At 54.6% G+C, this 24,141-nt stretch overlaps 1 protein-coding gene across 3 annotated transcripts in view; it reads left to right on the top strand.

The window, feature by feature from the left end:
• The first annotated feature begins 1,139 nt into the window (after window positions 1–1,139).
• The window catches only part of CACNA1E (calcium voltage-gated channel subunit alpha1 E), a 100,351-nt gene continuing 77,349 nt past the window's right edge, over window positions 1,140–24,141 (top strand). For all 3 annotated transcript variants that reach the window (XM_062004117.1, XM_062004115.1, XM_062004114.1), the window contains exons 1-6: window positions 1,140–1,405; window positions 9,393–9,498; window positions 9,897–10,036; window positions 21,690–21,793; window positions 22,541–22,693; window positions 22,964–23,145. In XM_062004117.1, the coding sequence (XP_061860101.1) occupies window positions 1,140–1,405; window positions 9,393–9,498; window positions 9,897–10,036; window positions 21,690–21,793; window positions 22,541–22,693; window positions 22,964–23,145 (951 nt within the window). The remainder of the gene's footprint in view (window positions 1,406–9,392; window positions 9,499–9,896; window positions 10,037–21,689; window positions 21,794–22,540; window positions 22,694–22,963; window positions 23,146–24,141) is intronic.

Here is a 24,141-nt window from a genome sequence, read left to right as displayed (position 1 = left end):
CCAGCCCCCCATTTCAGCCACTCACCTAGGAGCACCCATGTGCTGGCCATGTCCCCGCACCGGGACCGGAGGGGTTCTTGAAAGCTGGGGAGGTGGGGGGGCTCCCCTATTGCCTTTGTTCCCTTCAGACCCTCCCCTCGCCTCTGAGTTTTTTTTTCCTTTGCGGCAGCTCCCGTGCTTGCCAAAAGAATGCACTGGATGGAGCGAGGGAGCGAGCCGGGCGTGCGTGCGTGTGTGTGTGCGCGCTCGTGTGCGCGTGTGTTGCCACTGACTTCATTAAAGCAGAGCTGTCCCCGGAGCTGCAGAGGCGCGGCAAGCCTTTAATTTGGTGGCCCCGGCTCCTGCGGGAAGCCGGTCCGCGCCTTGCGCCTCGGCTCCTGCCCTGGCAGCGAGGGGCTGAGCTGAGCGCAGCATCCCTGCGGCCGCAGGTGCCTGCCTGGGGGGGGTCCAGCCCTGCCCGCTGCCCCGGGAAGCCAGCCCACGGCTGGCCGGGCTCCCGCGGGCTGCTGAAGATGGAGTCAGGAGGAGGGAGTTGGACGCTTGGCTCCAACTAGACTGGACCACGCTGCAACCTGTTCCCCCGGCCTCCCCTCAGCCGCTGCGCCGGGTGCTGTACCAAACTGCGTCTTCCTTTGCGACGGGGGGTGGTGGATGGAAGGGCTTGGATGCCAGCCCTGGGCAGTCCCTGGGCTTGCTGTGCTGAGGGGGCGGTGGGGGGGGGTTAAAAGGGGCTGGTTTGGGCTTGCAGGATGTGGCTGGGTTTAACCCCTTGCTTCGTGGCCGCAGGTGCTTAGGGACCGAACCGCTGCGGCCTCTGCCGAGCAGGAAGAACGGCTCCCTGCCCTCCCTCCCTGCTTCCCGGGGGCTGTGCTGGGGGCACTGGGGGCAGCCGGCTGCCCACCATGCCGTGCTGGAGCTGCTGAGCAGCTGCCACGCGTTCTCGCCTCTCCTTCTCCACGCGAGTCCCTGCTTCCCAGGAGGGATGGAGAAACGGAGCTGAGCATCAGCCGGAGAGGAGGAGGGGGCTGTGGTTGGGACTGCGCCCCGCAACCCCCCTCCCTCTTCTCTCCCCCCCCCTTCCCCGCCACCCCACCGCCTCGGTGGTGCTGCTTCGGCTCACCTGTGTGTTTTCTTCCAGGATGGCTCGCTTTGGGGAGGCGGTGGCCGGCAGGCTGGGCTCCACAGACGGGGGCTCCGACCAGAACCGGAGCCGGCAAGGACCTCCTGCCCCTGCGGGAGGGACCCCGGGAGCCTTCAAGCAAACCAAAGCGCAGAGAGCCCGGACTATGGCTCTGTACAACCCCATCCCTGTCCGGCAGAACTGCTTCACCGTCAACAGATCGCTCTTCCTCTTTGGGGAAGAGAACATAGTGAGGAAATACGCCAAGAAGCTCATCGACTGGCCATATCCTTTCTGCATCCCCTGCGAGCCCCCCCTCGTGCTCCCTGGATTTGCCTCAGTGGCCGCCCAGGACACGTGCATGTGGCAGGAGCCCGCAGGTAAGCGCCTGCCTTCTGCTCTCCTTCGGCGTGCAGAGAGGGGTGCCCTGTCCCCCGGGGACACTCTCCTCACCCTGCTGCTGCTTCCCCTCCTGTGCTCTGCTCGGAGCCTGGCAGGGAGCTGAGCCCTTTCTCCCCACAGGGAGCCCCCCAGCCCCTCCTCAGGCTTGGGTTTGGAAGCCCCCTTTACTGGCAGGGATATGCCTTTGATCCAGTTTTAACTATGCATGCTTTAGGATGCTCTGTGCCCATCGAACTGGGAAAGGGGGATTTGGTCTTTCTTCTGTTCCTTGATGTCTTGCTGGAGTTTTACTACCCCACCCCACCCGGAGCCACCCATCCCGTTGGGGATGGATCTCCAAGAGCTGACGAACCTCCTGGGTGGTGGCTTTGTCCCCTCCTGTGCCTGTCTGTGTGTGCTCTCTTTGCTACTGCTCACACATGGCAGAGGCACAGCCTCCCTCGCCCTGCAGCCCCTGGCCCCCCATGGCGGCTCTGGGAACAGGCTGCCCCCTCTCTGCGGCAGAGGGAGGGGAGGATGCTGAAAACCTCTGACTTGTGCCCTGCAGGGGATCTCAGTTTATCCCATTGACTTCCCTCCTAGGGCTGTGCAGAGAGTGCAGAGTCCCCCTCCACTCCTTCCTCTGCTCCTCCGTCCTTTCAAACAGCCACCCGTGCTTCTCTCCCCTCCCACCCTCTCTGCGGGTGCTCTTGAGTGCCCTGGCCACTGCCCAGCACCGCAGCACACAGCTCCCCATCAGCCTGGCCTCAGCACCTTGCTCCCCCTCGACACCCCCTCTTGAGCTTTGCTTCTGCTGAGAAGCTGAGCCTGAAAACTTCAGCGTGGCCACGCTTTGGCTTTCGGACCCTCCCCGTGCTGTTTTCTGCAGTGGTGATTACATGCAGCTCTTGCTGCTGCTGCTTTCTCTCCCTGCAACTTGTTGGTTGAGTTGCTGGCTCTCCCAGCGGGCACAGGAGAGCTGGCCGCAGTGCCAAGCAGCGATGCCTTGGGCGGGTGCAACAGGTACCTGGGGGAAGCCCTCTGGGGAGGTGCAGGACGGGCCAACTGCATCACCAGGGAAATAGTCCCTTTGCAGTTCTGACATGTCAGGTCAAGCCTTTGCCAGGCAGGAGCTGATCGTGGCTGGGGAGAAGCGAAGTCTTCAAGCTTGTTGGAGTGACCTGGGGGTGAAGGGGCAGCTTGGAGGGGCTCAATTCCCTGTGCTATCCCTAAATCTGCTCCAGAGGGTGGGTGGCTGCAGGAGCAAGGATGGGGCCGCAGCAGCTGAGCTGGCAGTCCTGCAGGGCAGCGGCCCAGCCTGCCTGCCTGCCTGCTCTTCCAGAATACACCCAGTTACTCCTGTGTGGGAGGGCCCTCGCCCCTTCAGCTTTAAAGCCAGAAGGAGCTGGGGTTCTGCTGCTGGCCCAGCACTTCCCGTGTGGGCCGGGGTCCCGTGCCGGCGTGATGTCTCATCTCCAGGCAGCTGCTGTTTCCTAGAGACTAGAGCTTCACCACCGCGTGGTTAAAAACTCCCCAGCATTATTCTTCCCTGCAATTTGCAATGCATGAGGGAGATGGGCTCATTCTGTAGGTTTTTTTTTTCCCAGAAGTAAGTGACATATCCCCATGTGAGTGTTGGGAATGGGTGTGCTCCAGGCACGGGAGCTGAGCATCCCCAGCTGTCCCCCGCCTGCCTGCCATCTCTTTCTAAGAAACTCAGCCACCCTGAAGCTCCTCTGCATCACTTGAGCTCTCAAGGGTTTGGGGATGGACAAGACCTTTTTTGGTGATGGGATTGGTGAGGTTGCCCAGGCAAGTTGTTCCCATCCTTGTAGTTGTAGCCTGGCACACGTAGCCAGTGCCTTTTGGTAGGGCCAGGGAAAACACGAGAGCATCTCAGCTGCCTGGCCCACAGCCCTTGGCTCCTGGTGAAGGGTGGCTTGGGGAGGTGACTGTTGAATCCTGGCCACAGGCAATGAGAGCTGCTGGCCTTGGTAAGGTGGTGCCCAGTCCCAGCGCTGTGGTCCATACGGGCACGGCACTGAGGAAAGCCAAGAGGGCTGAGGTGGAGTGCGGGGAGGAGTGGAGGCTCTTCTTCATCCAGCTCCAGTTGACTAGGTAATGGGGCTAAAAATAACTGGTGATTCAGGCCTGTATATCTTCTGGGTAACTGTATAATTATAACCAACAGCCTCTGCAGTTTTGCTTCCCAGTGTAAATAGGGGATGATGCATGGAGGGAAAGAAGGAGAAACACGAGAAACTGGGATTGGGATACAGCTCCTTGAGGAGATGAGTTTTTGCTGAGTTCCTTGCTGAAAGCCCAGTGTGTTGCCTCCAGTGGAGCTGCTCTTTTTACTGGTCCTGCCCAAAATGGGAAGTAGCTGCTGTCTCGCCTGTAGGAACATCTACTTGTCTTCTCCTTCAGAAACACAGCCTCGTCCTGCCTGCTCTCCTCCTAATGATGACCAGGCCTTTAGCCCTGATTTCATTTGTTTGGCTGCCTGGAAAACTACAATTCAGTTAGCACATGAGATGGGCTGCAGCTCATCTATATCTGCTCCCTTCTTCATCTGCTTAATCACATTTGACCGGGATAAGGAGCCTCTCCCGCCTCAGAAAGGCCAGATGACATTGTGTGGCTCTGGCTGTGTCTCCAAGGACAGCCTCCAGCTGCAGGCCCGTGCTGGCCGCTGTACCTGTCCCCCTGGTTTGGCAGGGCAGAGATGTGTCTCAGTCCTCTGGAGACCTTGCTGTTCCCTACAGCAAGGATTGTCTTCTATCTCAGTCCCTTTGAGGACCAAACCTGGTGTTGGACTAGCCAAGAACGTCTGGAGTGTCTGCAAAGCTCCAGGGTGCATCCACGGTCCAGCACACATGTGGATTGTGCTCTATGGGATGCACACCCGTGTGTGCCTGAACCATTTTGCTCACAATGACTCCCACTTTCACTCAGGCATCTTCAATGCTGCATGAGCACTACACTTTGGAAACCCTGACAAAGTTACGTCCCATCTGGCCAAGCATGTTCTGCACCTTCACTTTTGCCCAGCCAAGGTTTCATCAGGCCTCACCTCCCCACAGGAAGAGCTGTGCCACGTCGTGCCATTCTCGGGCAGCTCCCTCCTTGCGCTACCCAACAACATCTCTTCTTTTTTTTCCCCCTCTAAGGCTGTTTTCTGTGCCCTTCATTCATCAGATTTAAAACAGTTTTGTTTTTGGGGAGGGGCAAGTAGGTGTAATGGCAGGTCCATCTTTTTGACAGCCAGGGAGAGCGAGGCTGCCTGTCAGATGGTGAATTTAAACAGAGGCAGCTGTTGTCATGGCGACGCCAAGTTGCATCCTGTTGCTGTGGCAACCAAAGTTAAAAAACTGATGTTAAGGCAGGAAAATCACATGATGTGGTTCTTTTTTGTTTAAAAAAAAAAAAGAAAGAGGAGAAAGATTTGATTTCCAGTTTTTGAAGCATAGAGTGAGGTGGGAGAGAAGGAGATGCTTCTCCACGGAGCTGCTTGCACGTGGCAGGCAGGCACCCTACATTCCCACCAGCAATGGCAGCAGTGTGGGCAACTCTGCCCTGGCACTGCCTTTGGTTTAGCCCCCAGTGGAAAACAGTCCACCACGTTTTGGAGTCATAAGCTGCAACATCTGTGGTTGTAGATAGCGAGTGGACTATCCCTGATGGAGGCATGTCTGTGCGGTGAGATTTGGGCAGGCTGAGCACCATGCCTGGGTGCTCCCTGCGAGCTGTACAGAGACACAAGCACAACCTCAAGCCCACGCTTGCTCTCCTGAGCTTGTTTTGCTGTGTGTAAAAGGCATGCAGGAGCTGGCTCATGTTGAAAGCACGGTGGGAGGGTTTGGGATCTGTTGATAGTTTGTTCCTCTGGACTTAGTTTTCTGTCAACCCCAGCGAAGCATGGCTGTGTTGGGAGTGCTGGGTGGTGGGGCAAAGGGATGGGGACAACTACGAGGGGTCACGGCTCTAGGGCTGCTTGAGGGCAGCCTTATCTGCTGGGGAAGGATCTCCTGTGTCCTTAGGGACAAGATAGGGAGGTGCTGTAGGGCTGGGGAACACCAGGGTTGGATCAAGACCACTCCTGGTCTTAGCTCCAGTTGTTATTTTGGGTTTCTCTTGGACAACAGTGTTGGAGAAGAGGTGCTTGCTTTCCTGCTGGGGTCTGGACCTGAGAGGAGTGGGGTGGGATGTCCTAGGGATGGCGTTGTTGGAGAGGTGAGTCTTTGCTCCCATCACACCATGTCTTTGTGGGAGCTCCCAGCCCTCACCCACATCCAGGGAGGGAATTGTTTTGTGCACAGCTTCTTGGGGAGGTTGCATTAGTGTGCTGTCAGCACCATAAATCCATCTTCAGGGCTTGGAGCTGGGCACACTCCCTGTGTTAGCAACATAGATGTTGCGGGTGAGCTGGTTTTGGCTTCTGCTTGGAGAGGGAGATGTGGAAGAGGTAGGTCTCAGCTGGAAGCAAGGATCTACTCGTGGCTGGACATCTCCTGGTTCTCCCTGCCAGCTCCTGCCAGAGCCACCAAGCAGCATCAGCTCCAAGCATGGGGTTAGCTTGCAGTGCCTGCTCCAGGTGGGCTGGGATTTAGGACTAGGGAGGGGGCCTGGGGGCACCTTCCCCACCTCAAAGCCAGTGGGAGGGAAGTATGGAGCTGCAGGTGTGGCGTGCACTGGGATTGGCCGAGTTGCTAAGGAAACAAGTCAACGGTGCAGGGGAGAGAGCGTTGGGTAAAGGAGATAAATCAATAAGAAAACCTATTTTTATCGGCTCCCTAATGATCCTCCAGGAGAAGCCAGACGAAGGAGGAGGAGAAGGCTGGAGGGAGATGGGCTTTCATTACCAGGCTCGGAGGGAGGCGAGTGCTACTCTGCATTTTGGGGAGCTGGAAGGTTGTGTAATTAGACATCTCATGAGAGGAGAAACAGGGGAGTGATAGATCACTGTCTGGTGGGCTCCAGCCCTGAGCTGGGAGGATGTTTGCTTAGCAGAGGGGTTTTGTGTGGATAGAATTTCCCCAGTTCAGACACATGTTCCTGCTGTCCCTTGGGGAGGGTTTTCTTACCCTTGGCCTCTCAAAATCTGTCCCAGCTGAAGCTACAGGAACTTGTTTCTGCAGAGGTGATGCCTTGCATCTCTCGTCCAATTCCAGGTGTGACAACCCAGGCTTGGGTCCTCAGAAAACCAGGCCAGTGAGGTTTGGAGTGTGCTTAGGTTGCTACTTAGGGCAGTGAATGCCCTATTTCCCTTAGACATGATACCTGCTCACTGGAGGGGGAGCGGGGATGTGGTCCTGTGCTGGGGCAGACATGTGCCCTGTCCTTTTGCTGTTGAGCCAGAAAGGAAATGTAGGGCTAAGCTGAACCAGAGAGAGTCCTGAGCCCCTCAGCCACTGCTGGGCCAGGCTCCCACACTGCTGACTGTGGAAAATGTGGGGTGTTCCCCACCTGGGTGTTTCCCTCATGGGAGATGGGGTCACAGAAGGAAGGAGATGGTGGCAGGTGCCTGCGAGGGAGGAGGGCAGGATGCTTGGTGGGTCAGCCACGCTGTTCCCACAGTTATCTAGGCAAATGTGCCTGGCACCTAGGGAGCTGGCTGCACTGCCCCACTAACATGCTGGTTGCTTCTAAGCCTGTGCTAATATTCTGGCAGACTTTCACGAAAATGAACCAAAAAGACCCCAAAGAGGCTTGGGGCCAAGCACTGTGTATCAGTCCGCAGATGAGCTGAAGTGTGAGGCCAGGGCTGGGAAGCAGGGAAAGTGTGAGGCTTTCACAGGAGCCATGCAGTGAAATCCTCTCTTGTATTAAGCCTTAGGGGAAAACTTTTGGGGTTTGGCCTCCCCCTGAGCCCAGGGAGCTGCTTGTAATTCATGCCTGGCTGGCACCGAGGTCTGAGCGTGCAGCAGTGAGCTCTGCAGCGGTCTCTCTTTTGGTTTGCCTTTAACTTAGCAACTATTAATTACAATGAGTGGCCTTTTAAATGCCTTTGGCTGAATCTTTCCTGGCTCTTCTCCTTAGCAGGGTAAATACCTCCCAGCTCCTGGCCAGCTCTCCAGGGACTCACTCCTGTGTACAGCCCTGCTCCCATCTTGCCCGTGTGTGCTGCAGTGTGCATGGGGTTATGGTTGCTGAGGTTCCTGTCCCTGTGGTCTGAACTTCATGGTTTCCAGTTCCTCATGCTTGTGGCCAGCATTGAGATGTCTGTTCTTGCCTGTGGGCTCAGGGCCACTGGGTTAAAGCATCTTGCTTGTAGTCAATGGCTTTGACAGCCAAGAGGCAAGGATGCAAACAGAAAATCGTCCCTTTTCCCTGGGGATTGTCCCCAGGTGTTTGGCACCTCCCAGCCTGAGAGGTGGGAACCTGAAGCTGCTGGGTGTGGAGTAGCCTGGTGTGCTGGGGAAAGGCTCAGCTGGGATGGCAGGAGCATGGGCAAATTCATCCCAGGTGGAATCACAGACATGAGCTTTGGGGAGGTGGCAGTCCCCTCCGGGGGTGGCCACTGATACCAGTGGTGACAGTGATATAGCTCTCGGTTTGGGCATGGAGACAGAGGAGAGGAGACATGCCGCCTCCTGATGAATCTTACCTGTTATTGAGGACAACAGGACTCTACCACATCTTTACAATAAAGAGGGATGAGAAATTGGAAAGATGTGGCTGTCTTGTCACTTGGAAATGCTTTTTGGGGAGGGGCTTGGCAGGAGACCAGGCAGGAGGAGGGAGCTCCATGTCCCTACCTTGCTCCTGGCAGCCCCTGTGAATCCAAAGGCAGAGAGGAGCTGAGTCTGGGATGCTTTCCTGGATGCCAGCCTGCCCTTTCCTTCACCTCCCCTCCCCACTCTCTTGAGTCCTCAGATGCCAGCAGTTGCTGCCACTTAGCGTGTGGTTGCTCCCAGAGAAGGATGTGTAAGCCCTCGACACAGTTGTGGGATTTAGGGTGCTCATAAAGGTCCAACCAGCTCTTGTTGATAAGATGCTTCTACCTGTTGGGGTCTGGCTGAAGTGTGGCTGAGCTGGAGTGTCTCTCTAGAGAGACATGAAGCTGAGACTCAGGCTCCCTCAGTGTCTTGAGTTGTGAATGCTCAGCCTGGTGCCCTGCAGCTCCCAGCACTGCCTGGGCTCACCACAGGGTGCTTGGCAAGGGACCTTTGGTTCCTGGGCACATCTGCCTTGCCAGCACTGGGCACAGCGTGGGCCAATCCAGATCAGATCCTCAGGACCTGCTACGAATGCCCCGTCCTTGTGCCACACAGATGGCCATTCTCCCATGGGGATGCTTCAGGACCATTGCTGCTGATAGTCTGTGACACCCCCATCAATCCCCATCTGCTGCTGCTTTATGATGGAAGAGAGAAGACAAGCAGCAGGGCCATGGCATGTAGGGATGTGCCAGCTCTGGCTACCAGTGTGCCATGCCAAGGAGGGCTTCTCTGACATGGCCAGGGACCATGCCAAATGCTTTCCCAGACAAAGTCCAGCCTGGTCAGATCCTGACTATCTTCATATTCATGTCTGTCGTATGAGCTCCCAACACAAGCAGCATCTCTCTCCCAAGAGAGTTTACAGCCTGACAAAAGCTGTTGGTTAATGTTCTGTGAGCTTGGGAAGGAGGTGATGAGGCTCAGCGTGTCTCCAGCGAGGAAGGTCTTGAAGGCTCTCAGTTCTCCTGTCACCCCACTCATTTCCAAACACCACCAAGGTGGGCTTCACCCGCCTGCCTGGGGAGCAGCAGGAGGTGAAAGCTGGTCTGTGTGTGTGCAAGTTCCTGTGGGGAAAGTGGTGGTGGCAGATGAAATGAAGGATGGGCAGGGGTGGGCTGGCGGCCTAGGGATGTCACCTACCTCTTCTCTGCTCCTTAACTCCCCTGCACTCCCTTTGAGTACATGATCCTGGCGACCATCATTGCCAACTGTATTGTGCTGGCCCTCGAGCAGCATCTCCCTGAGGATGACAAGACGCCCATGTCACGGAGATTAGTAAGTACCCCGCGTCCATCCCTCTCTGCCCAGTGCTGGGGGCTCTTGGTGGGGAGCAGGGACATCAGGCAAGGGGAGCCACCCCATGCTGCCAGGCAATTTCTTCTGGTTTCAAGGTGGTAGGGCAGGAGGTTTCCTCTGGGACTGGCTCCTCCAGCTTTCCCGGGGCTGCTGCCATGTACTCCTCCTCTGTGGAAAGGATTCAGGAGGGATAGGGATGGGGCACAGGGCAACATGAGTGGGTCATAGTCACCTTCTTTTTATTTCCAGGGTTGATGTTGGCTGAGGATGGGGCTGAGGAAGGCGGGCTGGGATGTGACTTGGGTCAATGTGAAATGATTGGCGCTGTGTTTGCCCAGTCTCCCCCTCTCACCGTGTCACTGCTTCCCCTCTGGCAGGAGAAGACGGAGCCCTATTTCATTGGGATTTTCTGCTTCGAGGCTGGCATTAAGATCGTGGCTCTGGGCTTTGTTTTCCACAAGGGCTCGTACCTGCGCAATGGCTGGAACGTCATGGACTTCATCGTGGTCCTCAGTGGGTGAGTGGGGCTGCGCAGGGCCCTCGGTGGGGTTGGGCACAGGGGCTCGTCCCAGTAGGGACACGAGCTCCAGGGTGTGGGGCAGGACCCTGGCCTCTGTTGTGGGTCGTGTTTCTTCATCCCAATGAGGGAAGTGAGGGTGGTTTCCTGCCCTTGGAGGTTCCTGTATTTGCTTTACTGTGGGCAGCTGATGGTGGGACAAGATTCCTCATTGGGCTGTGAGGGCATCACGTCCAGCTTCCCTCTGCTGCTGGTGGCCTATCATCTGTCACCCATCTGGGTATGGGGTGATGAGGGAGGAGCGTGCCGTGATAAGCAACTGGACATAGTCTGGGAGAGACTTTGGTGAAACCCTATATGAGAAGGGAGGAAATCTCTTGCCTTCCAAGCACTTTCCAGCCTTGGCCTGGTGCTGGGGGTTTGGGAATGAGGTCTGGATGAGGCTGTGTTCCCAGGTGATGCTCGCTCAGTGTCTCAGCGTGCATCAGTGATGCTGGGAGCGGTAACACACAGAACTTCACGGGTGCTGGTTGTGTCACTGGTGGTGTCACCTGCCAGGGACATGGCCTAGATTTGAGTCCTGTTTGTGATGTGACTGGCTGTGCTGGTGACATAAAAATAAGCACGGATATTTGGGGTTATGTTAGCCAGCACTGGCAATTGGCTTGAGCAGAAGCTCCTACAGGATGACACCTCGAGGACCCTTTGCTATGTGGAGGGCAAGTGGGTGGCTGCAGCCACCAAGAGGCCTCGAGGAAGGAGAGTGCCTGAATTGTGGCCTTTTCTTTTTGTATGCTGATGGAAACACCACATTCAGAGGATCTGGTTTGCATACAAACAGATGGTGCCTGTGGATCTCTGAGCACTTCATGAGCTCTGCTGGGTGCAGAGCAGCTGCAGGACTGGCTGGGAAACTGAGGCCCAGGAGTTAGGCAAGATGCCTGGGGTTTCTCCCAAGTTGGTTTTGGCATAGTCTGGTCTCTTGGCTTGTGGGCTGGTGGCAACCCGTAGGACATGACATCCATTTGCATGTTTGCAGGAGGAAGAGGGATGCTGAGCCTGGTGCTACCAGGGATGTGGTGATGAGTGTTGCATGTCTGTGCTGGAGAGGTGCAGGTTAGAACTGTACTTGAGAGAGGCTTGAGGAGAATATGACTGGGAATGTTTTGACTCCCTTGTTCCACTGTGGACCTGGGTGGCCTACCTGGAGATTGCCACTGTGAGCTTCTGAAGGCAGGTGTCTCAATGTGCTGGTGGTGGGATGATGCTTTTCAGTGGGCAGCAAACAGGCTGCCTGTGAGCAGTGCAGCCATCACAGAGGATGCTGCTGCTTCCTCTGCATCTGCAAAGTGACTCTCGGGCAGGGCTCTGTGGTCAGATGGACTCACTGCTGTGGAGAGAGCAGCCAGGTACAGCTCCTGAGTTGGGCAAAGGTGGTCACATCTCTGGGGACAGTGTTGGACACGTTTCACCCCTGGTAGCAATAAGAAGGAGATGTCTTGGCCTCACTGTGTGGCTGTGGGGCTGGGCTGAGTGTGCAGAAGGTGTCTGTGAGGCTGGGAAATGCCCATTGGCTGTCTCCTAGCCTGAGCATCCTTTGGGGCCTGAGCCAAGGGAAGTGCTGGACTGGGAGTGGGTTTCACCATGGACCTCTCCCTGCCCTCCCCACAGCTCTGGGTGAGCTGGCTGTAACGGAGCTGGGGCTGAGTCAGCGCTCAGCAATTACTCATGGGTGAAAGCCTCGGCAGCTCCTTTCGGTGCTGTGCCGTGCCAGGGAATCAATTGTCCATGAAGGACTGGTGATGCTATGCCAGCCACTTTGGCCGGGAGGTGCCCAGGTCTCTCTGACACTGCTGGTTATGGACTTCACCACCATCACCCCCCTGGCATCCTGGTATTTGCACTAGCAGGATGACATCTTCTCCAAGAGTGCTTGGTTACCTGCTGGCTTTGCCCCAGTAGCGCTGGTTACTGCTGTCCTGGGCTCACCAGACTTAAAGAGCAAATTCAGCTCTATGATGAGTGGAGGAATCAACCATAGACTTTGATCCTGGACCAGATTTGGGGAGGATGAAGTCACTGGGGGATCAGCTGGATGAGGTCATGGGCTCCTCTGGGCTGTTCAGCTCTTGGATTTGCTGTGTGGTGCTGACAAAGCTGCTGGTTTTTGGTGCCATGGTTGCACCTCCCTTGCAGTAAACTGTTGCCTCTTTGATCTGCTGAGTTATTGGTGAATTTCTTGGGCAAATAATCCTCGGCTGGCAAATGACTTGCAAACAGCTCGTGGGAGAGGGTTTGCACTCTGTGGTTCGCACCGTGTTGGTTGCGTAAGACGGGTGGTGAAGCCTGCACGGGGGATTGTGTGTGGGCGATGGGCAAGTTTGGGATCATCTCTGCAGCTGAAACTTTAGACTTGATTAATATGCGAGTGTCTGGACAGAGACTATCAGGCTTGGAAGAATTAACGGTTGCTGGGCTCTTGTTGAAGCTTAACAAGAGGGAGTGTCTATGGTGTCAGCAACAGAGGTGTAGACGGTAGTGCTCACCTCAGGATGTGCCAACTGATTTGATGCTGGACCAGATTGTGATCTCCACATGAGTAAGATCCCTCCTGCAGGATCCGTCCCTGATGGATGCAGAGGGACCTAGCATCATGCCTGGTGGCCCTTGTCCCTCCAAAGATGAAGTGGGGTATTGCTTTTCCTTTCTGGATGTACTTTTTGCTGCGTATCTGAAGGGAGAAGTGCTTAATGCAGGTGGCACCATGGCCCCAGACACTGCATTGGGATTTCCATGGGCAGTGGGATTTCCTGGGCACACTCTCCCTGGTGGGAATTACCCTACCGAGGGGCTCCTGCTCTGAGTGGCCTCTTGGGAGCCTGTGCAGGAATGGATACCACAGACTCGGGTTCAACTGATGTTTGGCTCTTGTGTCAATAAATCCAGATTTTCCATCTTGGTGGAAATCAACGCCCACCTAAAACTCCCTGATGCTAAAGCTTCCACTGGGGAACTAGTAGTCACATTTGTAAACCTGCTCTGTTTATAACCTGTAGTTTCCAAATCATCATCACTGCCTGAAAAAACCAGCCTGTTCTCCCCCAGCTAAAAATATTTTTATCTGAAAATGTGCATAAAATACCTTCACTTGTTCCGAGGCAGAGCCAAGGAGGGGAATGGCTGTGTTTCCCCTGGGGCCTGGGGGAGCTTGCCTTGCCTATGCATGAAGCAGAGCTGGCCAGACACTGAAGCTGGGCTTGTGACTTGCTCAATGTAGTGTGTCCTGGACGAAAAGAGGGGAAAATTGCTCAGAAATGGTCAGAAAGGTCAGCAGGAGCTTGATGACCTCTTAATTGGTGGTTCTGAGAGGGAGAGGTTGGAGGACCTTCAGCTGTCAGCAAATTGTGCATCAACTCAGCTCCCTGCTTCCCAGGTGCAGTTAGTGCAATGACTACAGACCAAGGATCCCAATCCTGCCCACCTTGCCCCACACTATATTTGAAGGAGTTTGTGAAACAGAAGGGTTAAATTCCCTCTGCCAATATCCAGGTGGGTGTGTGCTTCACACACTCCAGTGCCTCAGCATCACAGCACCGCGTTGGCTTGTTCTTGTAGCAGTTGCAGCAGTTAATACAATAACATGTTACATGAGAGGTGAAGGGATGTAGGGGGGAAAGCATCTAACAATGGGCAAAGGTAAAAATCAAAAGGTGTTTGTGAAGTTGTGCTGCTCAGGAGCTGGGGAAGCAGCCACGGTAAAACCAAGATAAACACACCCGGGTCACTAAAAGGAAGAGCTGGCATCAGGGGTTTTTGGAGGGCTTGATAACAGCCGCTACACCTGGATGCCTTTTGTGAAGCCCTTGGGCACTGTGGTTTTCATTAAGGGATTTTGTGGGGTGGAGCGTGGCCAAGGGAAGGCAGGAATGAGTGATTGCTGGCGGTGCCTGCTGTGCCCTCAGCAAACCTGGAGCCGACCTGACGGGCAGCAGCCTGTGTCGGCGGAGGAGAGACCGGCTCTCCAAGCCTGGGCAGCTGGCCTGAAAACCAGAGTCCTCTCCCTGCAAAGGCAAGTGGCAGGGGTGAGCACAGCCTCTCCCTCAGACCTTCTCTGTGCCCCGATTTTCAAGCTGTGTCTGGGAGGAAGCAGGACAGCACGGTTCCTAGGAGGCTGCTTGCCTCTTCGCTGGGCAACAGCAGGTTGTTGCTCGTTGTGGTACCACCTGGATTTTGGGATGATTGTCCTGGAAAGTGCCTGGTGCTTGTTTTGCAGTTCCCCTGAGCTCCCTTGTGGCAGAGGTGAGTCTCCTTTGCCCTCTGGTGTTTAGTGCACCTGAGTTCTGTGTGTCTTTTTCATCTTGGAGGTCCAGAGACTGAGGTGGGGTCCTGGCAGCAGCTCTGTGTGAGAATATTCATATGCTGCACCTTCTTGTGATTTAGAGGGCTGACCCCACACACGTACACGTGCACAGGGTCTTCCCCCAGTGCTGACACCTGCCTTTTCCTGACTGAGGGAGTACAGAGCACTTCCAGACAAGGAAGCTTGCAGGAGTGGATATGAGGCTTGGAGAACAAGTAGTAAATTGGAGCACAAGTGCAGCATCCTAATATCCTAACACAATTATTCTGCTGGAGCTTACACCATGGCAAGGAGTGGTGTCATAGGATAAACCAGTAAAGAGACAACCCTGAGTCCAAAAGCAGAGCAATGCTTTGATCACATCAGATAAGACTTTTTTCTCTTCTTTTCCTTCTATGAACCATCTCCAACCTGATGTCTGCCCCATCTCCCACCCCCTTCCCAGCTCTTTCCTTCCAGGACAATTAGTAAAGTTGTTTGGTCTTTTGTGTGGATGAATAATTAATTGCCCATCTTTGTGAATGATTCATGTGCCATATGCCATGGCGATGGGACGTGCCTGACATTGGCACCTCATACAAAGGGCAGCGCCGTTTCCCCAGCCTGGTGAAGCGATGGGGTTGGGCCATGAGAGAAAAGGCTTTGCACCATTGGAAATGACTGGTGGGGGAACTTGGGGTGACCCCTCCCAGGCAGGCAGGTACACCCATGGCTACGGCTTTTGGGCATGATGGGCATCCCACTTTCCCTCGGCGCAGGCTGCAGCCCATGTGCTGCTCAAGCACTTTGCCCCGTCCTTGCTGGTTGGTTTCTCTTCCTTGGGGGTTGGTTTTCCACAGCCACTGTACTGTGGACTGAGTCAGTCCCTCCCATGTGGCTGCTGATCCCTGGGGCCATTGCCTCTCTTCCCGGGCACCCCTTCACCCTGTGCTGTCCCCAGGGGCTCCTTCCACAGCCCTGACAGCCTTGCAGAGCTCCTGGGCTGGGATGAAGCCCTTGTCCTCCCGGGGGCAAAACAAGCTGAAAAGTCCTCATGTGCCATTTCTTATTCTGGGATAGGAGTTGCAAGGTAAAAGCCTGGCTCAAGGGAAGGGGGAAGGGGTTATTTTTCCACCACATCCTCAGAGGGGAAGGTGGTATGACCCAGTCTTGGCTGGGTATCCCTGAGGTCTTGGACTTCTCCTGTGGCATGAGTTCAGATATCTCCTTCTGTGTTACGTGGTGGCCTGTGCCATATTTCTCTTTGCAGGACTAGCTCTCCAGCCTCCTGGCAATGATTTGCCACCAGGTCCCATTTGTGCCAATAGTTTGACCAATATTTCCTTTCCCCTGCCAAATCCTGCACTCGCTGTATTACAGGGGCTTGCAGTAGGAGACAGATATGGGCTTTGGCCAGTTTGTGGAGTGCAGAGGAGATGTTCCTTCCTGCACCAAATCCTAGGGGCTTCTCCAGGAAGAGGTAGTCTTGGGGGATCATTTCATCCCCCAGATTTAAGGCTAGTGAAGGCAGATTTTGTTGTTTACCCTTCTCACACTGTGCAGGGAGTTGTTGGTGCCTAGCTCAGGGCTCTGGAAGCTATTGGGATCAGCAGCTTTGCAGCAGTACAATTCACTTGTGTCGTGGCCCCAAAACCCAGAAAGAGAAAGCAAAGGTGATGGAGGCTTTGAGGTTGCTCTGAACTGTGCTGAGGGCAGGGTTTGGTCCTGGTGTCTCTGTTCCTTGGTGTCCTCAAAGCAGGACCACTGCACTCTGCTTGCTGGGGCATCCTCGGAATGAGTGAACTGATCCTGCTGGCTCTGCCCCGAGTGAGACTTAAGTCCAAGAGCCCCAAATCCCTTCTGCTCCTCGTGATGCTGTGTGCAGAGAGGGAGGGGATCGATTCACCACTGGAAGAGGGTAAGAATGGGGTAAATTCATCAGGTAACTACTTTTTGTGAGCCGTTTGACCAGTGTATTAATTATGAAGTAGTCTCCCTTGTAGAGTCAGGTGGCAGTGCAAGCCTTCAGGGGCCTTTCCACTTAATTATAAATATTAATTTGCACATCAGCCAGCCAGCCAGCACCCTGCCTGCCCCAGATTTGGAGCTGAGATTAGTCTGTCTCAGCCGATCTCTCCTCCCGTCACCCAGCACAGCCTGGAGCTGCCCTTTGCTGGGACGCCCTGTCTGCGTGTGTCTCTGTGAAATAGCTGAGGGCTGCTCAGTTTGGGGCAGGGGCAATGGACTGAGGGGTGATCTGATCATTTGAGGGTTCAGCCTTTGTTTGGGGTCCCTGGTGTGAAGCCCTTTGCAGCATGCCCAGGGCTGTGTGTGCTGTGTCCCCAAGGGCTGAGGCTTCAGGGCTGCTCCCGATGGGATGACTGCGATCCTCATGAGGTTCAACAAGGGCAAGTGCAGAGTCCTGCATCTGGGAAGGAAAATCTCCATGCACCAGTACAGGCTGGGGATGACCTACTGGAGAGCAGCTGCAGGAGAGGGTCCTGGGGATTCTGGTAGGCAGCAAACTAACCATGAGCCAGCAATGTGCCTTCATGAGCAAGAAGGCCATTGGCATCCTGGCGGGCATGAAGAAGAAAGTGGGCAGCAGGTCGAGGGAGCTTCTCCTTCCCCTCTACTCTGCCCTGGTGAGGCCTCATCTGGAGTCCTGTGTCCAGATTTGGGCTCCCCAGCTCAAGAGGGACAGGAAACTGCTGGAGAGAGGCCAGCACAAGGTGATGAAGGGACTGGAACATCTCTCTGATGAGGAAAGGCTGGGGCTGTTGAGCCTGGAGAAGACTGAGAGGGTACCTCATTAACACTTATCAGTACCTACAGGGTGGGTGTCAGGAGGATGGGGTGACACTTTTTTCTGTAGTGTCCAGTGACAGGACAAAGGGTAATGGACATGAGCTGGAACACGAAAAGCTCCACCTAAACACAAGGAAAAACTTCTTTCCTGTGTGGGTGAGGGAGCCCTGGCACAGGCTGCCCAGGGAGGGTGTGGAGGCTCCTTCTCTGGAGGTTTCCAACCCACCTGGATACGTTCTTGTGTGACCTGATCGTGGAGAACCTGCTTTAGCAGGGGGTTGGGCTGGATGATCTCTTGAGGTGTTTTCCAGCCCTCTAACTCTGTGATTCTGTGATGGGCAGCGGAGGCATGGCGGGGGCTGGAGTGTGTGATAGTACCAGCATTTGGTGCTGGCTCTGTGCTAGTCAAAAGGCTTTGTGTGTGGGCAGGGTCATGGAGCTTCACTCACGGTTTATTCTACTAAATCTCAAAAGAGCAGAGAATCATTCAAAATGTGATTATACTTTTAAATTTTTGGTGGATTTTTTTTGCCCCTGCTGGGAAGAGAAATCCATAGGTGCTGGGCTTCAGCTGGAGGCGAGGGCGTGTGCTTTGCTCAGCTGCTGCCAGCTGAAGCCGTGCCCGAGGGCTGAGCATCCCTCCATGGTGCCCAGCCCCAAAGCCTGAAAGTGCTCGCCCTTCGCTCTGCAGCCTGCAAAGGAAGGAAATAAGAGAATTATCCTGCTTGCAAACACAAACCATTGGATAATGGTTGATTTTGAGTGTTTTCCTCCCCCCAAAAAGCATGTTTTTGTCTGCTGGTGATTGCTCACTATTCAATTACACTTTGGGGGATTAGCATGTATTTCCCATCCTGCCTCCTCTCTCATTTGTATTCTTCCAATAGCTCCTCTCTGCTTTTTTTCTCCACCTGAAGTCTCTCTTCCCCCTTTCCTCTGAAGAAGTAAAACTAACCCCTTTGCCTGGGTGACCTATAAAAACGCCTTCACTTTTTTTTTTCCTCTTTTTTTTTTCCCCCTCCAGTACATATGATGAAAAGCATGAGATCATTGGGATTTTTATAGCCCAATCTGGCAGCTTTTTCAAATAACTTGGATGGTGAGATGTAATTTTAGTTTGGGTCCTTGCCTAAAAATAAAGAATAATTATTAGCACATCAGACGTGGATGTTGTAAGCGTTTGAAAAGGGTTTGGATTGTTCTACAGGCACTGGAGCTGCTGCCCTGTGTCAGCGCACAGGTCTGTCCCAGCTCGACTCCCACATCTGTTCTGGCCATCCCGAGGAGCTGTGAGAAACCTTAAGGTGTGGCAATAAAGGAATCAGAAATCGGTGACACAGGTACCTCTCTGCAAAAAAAAAAACCCACAAACCACAAAAAACCAAAGGAAAAAGGTGTGCTTAGAGCAACTGGTAAGCAATTAACAGGTGAGATGCTGAGGTCCAGCACAGTGCAGGAAGGTGTGTTTTAAATGTTTCATGTGTTATTAGTGGTAGCGTGATAGTGATATCTGTGTATACCACAGAATGAGGTTGTGAGAGAGAGGTGGTGTGTGTTACCTAGAGCTTGGGAAAAGCAGACAGAAGCCAGGCTAGTGTTCCTGGAAGCTTGCTTAGCTTTTTTTCCAGCTATCTCAATTGGTCTAGAAATAGCCCAGGGCTACCCAGAGCCTGCTTGGAGGCTCCGTGTTTGCTGGGAGCAGCTCCAGCAGTGTGTGCTCCAGGTGCATCTGTCCTCATCAGGAGCCATGGCTGTGCCCACAGAAGGATGCACAGGCACCTATTTCATAGCAGGTGCTATCATCGGTCAGGAGACAATTCTGGGATGCAACCACCTCACTCTGGTGATCTGTCCAAACCTCCTTCTGAAAGAGCTCATGATGTCCCTTGTCCCCCAGCGAGGATAAGGAGCATGTCACCTTGCCACAGAGGAGTCCCATTCTTAGCAGCTAATTTGGAGCACTGAGAAGCAGTGCCCTGGAATCGCCCGAACCTTGCCTGCAGGCTCGGCACGGCAGCTCTCGAGCCCTTCAAACAAATCTGGGTTAGCAGAGGACTTTGCAGCCATGGGCTGGTGATGGCCCTGCCCCGGGAGGAGGTGTGTCGTGGGACTGGGAGCGGTGGCAGCTCCATCACTCCCTGTAGGATCATGGCTTGTGCTGCTCTGTGGTGGTAGGAGAGAGCTGTCAATCCTGCTCTCCTACCAGGAGCCTTCCAGCTGGGCTCTTCCCAGACACTGAGGTGCTAGAGTGTGTCTAGAGATGGGCAATGGAGCTGGTGAAGTCTGGAGCACAGGTCTGATGAGAAGAGGCTGAGCAAGCTGCGAGTATTCAGCCTGGAGAAAAGGAGGCTGAGGGGAGACAGGATCACTCTCTACAATTACCTGACAGGAGGTTGTGGTGAGGTGGGAGTCAGTCTCTTCTCCCAAGTAACAGGACATGAGGAAATGGCTTCAAGTTGCACCAGGGGAGGTTTAGATGGGAGATGAGGAAGAACTCTTTCCCTGAGAGGGTTGTCAGCCCCTGTCCCAGGCTGCCCAGGGAGCTGGGGGAGTCCCCATCCCTGGAGATACTGCAAAGCCGTGTAGCTGAGGTGCTGGGGGACGTGGGCTAATGGTGGGCTTGGCAGGGTGTGGGCAGGGGTTGGCCTCAATGAACTTAAAGGTCTTTTCCAACTGAAATGATTGTGTGATTCATGATGCTGGACTTGTAAGGATGAGCCCTCGCGTTCTCCTGCATCCAGCCCAGGAGCATCCCTGTTCCCCTGGAGATGCTCAGCTCCAGATGGAGTCAGTCAATGCCTTTCCTGCATCCCTTTGGGAGGCTGATTGGCCACCAGCTGTTGGGACAGGGGGCGGAAGAAAAGCTGAAGGAGGGAGGGTCTTGGGTTTGTGAGCGCAGCTATCGTTGGGCACAGCATGTTCTCTACACTGATGTTTAGAGGAGTGCTGGGTTGCTGTGCTCTCACTGGCAGGTTGCATGAAAGAGATGAAAGTGCCTGTGCTCTTCTCTCTCCCACGTGCTGCTGAGTGGCCAAGCTTTATCATACTTATTGATTTTGATCTTACAACCAATTTAACAACACAGCTTTTCTCAGCCTCTGGGTGCTCCTGATTTAATTAAGTCCCTTTCCTGCTCTCCTGTCAGCCCCATGGGTAGTGGGGACTGGTCACAAGCTGAGGTGTGGGGGAAAGAGCAAGTGCCATTGAGGGTAAAATATCCCTGTATAAACTGGGGACAAGCAGCCTGATGTACAGGGAGCTGTGGGCGATGCTGGGACGATGCTTCCTGGCTGCTGCTGGCACTGAGTTTTGCAGCCAAGCCCTAGTGCTGGGGAAAGGAGGAACAGAAGGCTAGAAAAAGGAGTGGAAACAACCCAGTTTGGTGATGTTGAGAGTGTTTCTGCCACTGGGGTATCCTAGGAAACCCAGCTGCCTTTCTGGAGGGGCAGATTGGTACCTGTGGTACGCTGGGGAGACGGGCAGAGAACGAGCGCTAATTGCTCAGCACGCCAGAGAGCTGCTCTGGCCTGTAATTAGATGAATTAGTGGAACAATGACCCAATTTCTCTCAGTTTTTGGATTACTGCAAACAGCCCCGAGCGTGCTGCCTCCCTCTTTCCCACTCTCCTCCCTGTCCCCTCCTCATCCAGCCACTGCTTCCTCTGCTGCAGCCCTCCCTCCTCCTCCCCCTCCCCCTCCTCCTCTTCCCCTTTGCCCAGTGTCCTAGGGCCTAAGCCTGGATGGGAGAGGAGGCCACGATCTCTGGCACTGCTGTCTCTGCTCCCATGGCTCTGCCAGCATCCCCGAATTGCACCATCCCCACCCCCTCAGCAGGTATTGGGACCCTGACTATTTCCACTGTTGGACTCGGTGTGCATCAGCTCCCTCCTGCCCCAGTTTGCTTTCCAGAGATGGGCTTGAATAAATCTTTATGTTTTAAAAGCAAACCTCTGGAGCCCTCGCTGTGCCTGCCAGTTGCCTTCCAAGGTCATCAAACTTTCATTACTATAGATTTTTGAATGCGTGTGAGGTTTTCGGCTCCTTCCCAGCAATCCCAGAGGTGAGACTCTAAAGAAGCTCTATGTGTGGAAAATGCCAGAGCAGCTGATGGCTGCCAGGGGAACATGGGGTCTGTCAGGGGAATGACCCCCATCTCACATGCCACGTGCCTGGAAGGGAGGTTAAACCCACGTAGCCATCATGAGCGCAGGGTGTGATTGCAGGGCATGGATGATGGCCACCATCATGGTGAGGGGCTATCCCCAGCTATCCTGACATGGGGGGCTGCCAGGGCTGAGTGACCCCTGGGTGGCTTTGGCTGACCATAGTGGCCCATGAGCGTGCTGGCATATGTGGGCTTTGGGAGACACTGAATCCCTGTACCTCCCCAGAGATATGTTCTCCTTTGTGACTTCCCCCAGCCTGGTGTGAGAACATGGCTCTTGGCACGGGAGTGGCTGAGGGCTTTACCCAGGATAACTCTGCTCTCTCCTTGTCTGCCTACAGCATTCTTGCCACTGCTGGGACACACTTCAACACCCACGTGGACCTGCGGACGCTGCGTGCTGTGCGTGTGCTCAGGCCTCTGAAGCTTGTCTCGGGCATTCCCAGTAAGTTGGATGCTCCTGGTCCTTCTCCTGGAGGTCCTACATCCATCCCTCATGTCCTTCAGATGAGAGAGGGGTCCTTGAGCCACCCCACAGACAGAGGATGCAATCGGGGAAGAGAAAGACAGACCTCCCTGTGTAGTGGGAACTGCAGGATGGCAGTGTTTGGTGTCCCCAGGTGGCATTTCCCTCTGCCCAGGCTGCTCTGTGCTGGCACAAGGCTGGGCTGGGTGGCTCACTGGGGCCTGCCGGCAGCACCACTTCCCTGGCCAGAAGGTGGTGGGTGGATCCTTCAGGACTGGGGTTTATTCAGAGGAGATTTTGGGTTTTTTGCAAGATTTCATCTGCTGGCATGAGGATAAATAAAGAAACTAGGCTGTTGCTGGCACTGGTCCTCCTGTCCCTCCTGCCCTTGGCACCCTGGGGGCAGTGAGGGGGACAGAACAGTGTGGGCTGTGTCCCACCAAGTCCAGGTGGGACAAGGACAGGCAGGACCCCAGAGTGAGGACCAGATCCAGAAACCAGCCCTCCTGGAGCCTTGCTCTGTAGCCTGGCTCTCCCTTCTCCCCCTGGGATGGTGCTTTCCTCCATGACCCTCATCTGCCTACAGGGATCCTCCAGGTTGTTCTGGCCTCTTTGCTTCTGATGACTCTCTGTCCTCTCTGCTCACTGTTCTCCTCTTGCCAGAGGTGGGATGGACATGCCCCAGGCATTACTGTGCTGAGCTGTGCTCTTTCTTTCCCCTCCCAGGCCTGCAGATTGTGCTGAAATCCATCATGAAGGCCATGGTGCCTCTCCTCCAGATCGGCTTGCTGCTCTTTTTTGCTATCCTCATGTTTGCCATCATCGGCCTGGAGTTCTACAGTGGGAAGCTGCACCGAGCCTGCTACACAAACAATTCAGGTGGGGAGAAGGACTCCGCACCCACTTTGCACCCCCTTGATGGAAAACAGCTGGGACTAGTGCATGTTGCTCTTGTTGAGTGCGTAGGGCTGAGAAGATCCTTCATTTTGCTTTGTGTATGCCAGGTATCACCTGGTTGCATGCGAGGTGTCCCAGTTTCTCAGGGAAGCACTTTGTGTGTAGCCAGAGATAGTCCCAGCTCTTCCTCTTGCCTGTCCCTTGCCTCTCTCTTATGTCTGCCTCCTTTGGCTCTCTCCTGTGTGCTCGCAGGTGAACTAGAGGAGCTGGACCCCCCCCATCCATGTGGGGTGCAGGGTTGCCCCCCAGGCTATGAGTGCCGGGAGTGGATCGGTCCCAACGACGGGATCACGCAGTTTGACAACATCCTCTTTGCTGTGTTGACCGTTTTCCAGTGCATCACCATGGAAGGGTGGACCACAGTCCTGTACAATGTGAGTAGCTGTGCTCTGGGGTCTTGTTGGGCTACTGGGAATGGCCATAGGGAGCTGGAGAGGGTATTTCCATGTCCTGGAAACCTGTGAGTTGCTGAGTTTACTTTGTGATGGAGATGGGGTCAGTCCATCCCACTTGGGCAGGAGATGGCAGATAAAGAGGTGTGTGTTGCTCAGAGCAAAGGAACCTCTGAGGGCTTTTTTCCCATCTCTGATCTGGCTGTGAAACCTGTTGCAGGGAGCATAACCTTGTGAACACGGGCTGCAGCAAGCAGCAAATCCCTGGACAGTGTCTGAGGGTATCCTTCCTTCCTCCTCCTCCTGTGTTCCTTGGGGCAGCTTTTTAAGAGTGGATATGGTTTCTGGGCACTGCACATCCACTCTCTCTGCGGTGCAGGTGATGGATGTAGCTGTATCCCTGGGAAGCTCCCTTGGGAAGCCCTTGAGCTGGGCTCAGGCCCCCTCCTTGGGGCAGAGGCAGCATTTTGGTGTCTGACAGGACCTGAGATCTTTGGTATTCCTTCTGCAAACGGCCGTCAGTACTGGTGAAGCTGGGTGGGGTTCCTGTGGTTTGCAGCCACTTGAAGTTCCCAATTGGGGTGCACAGGGAGCAACTTGAGGTTTAAGCTGGAAGCAGGAAGAAAAGCCCCAGGCAATCACAAAGTGCAATATTGTTGTGAGTGATATGCCATAGACATACCTTTTAGTTTATGGGCTAGAAGCAGCTGTGCCAGTTCTGTTCCCAGCCTAATTTCAGCATCAATTTTGGTGTCATTGCACCAGGAATGTTTTTATACCCTGGTTTCCATAATGCTTGGAGACTTGCAGAGTGGCATTGCTCTGCAGGAGGCAAATTGGATGGCTTGTGATGAGGAAACGTGCTTCCATAGTTACTTGGTCATAAGCAGAAAGACTGGGACTTAAAAACCCCCACGCAAAGGCACCGTGCTGCCAGAATTGGGGTCCTCCTCCTGCTCAGTCCCTCCTAGGGTCCTT

Source organism: Colius striatus, chromosome 10 (assembly GCF_028858725.1).
Source record: "Colius striatus isolate bColStr4 chromosome 10, bColStr4.1.hap1, whole genome shotgun sequence".
NCBI classification, from domain to species: Eukaryota; Metazoa; Chordata; class Aves; order Coliiformes; family Coliidae; genus Colius; species Colius striatus.
This window is presented reverse-complemented; position numbering and strand designations above follow the sequence as displayed.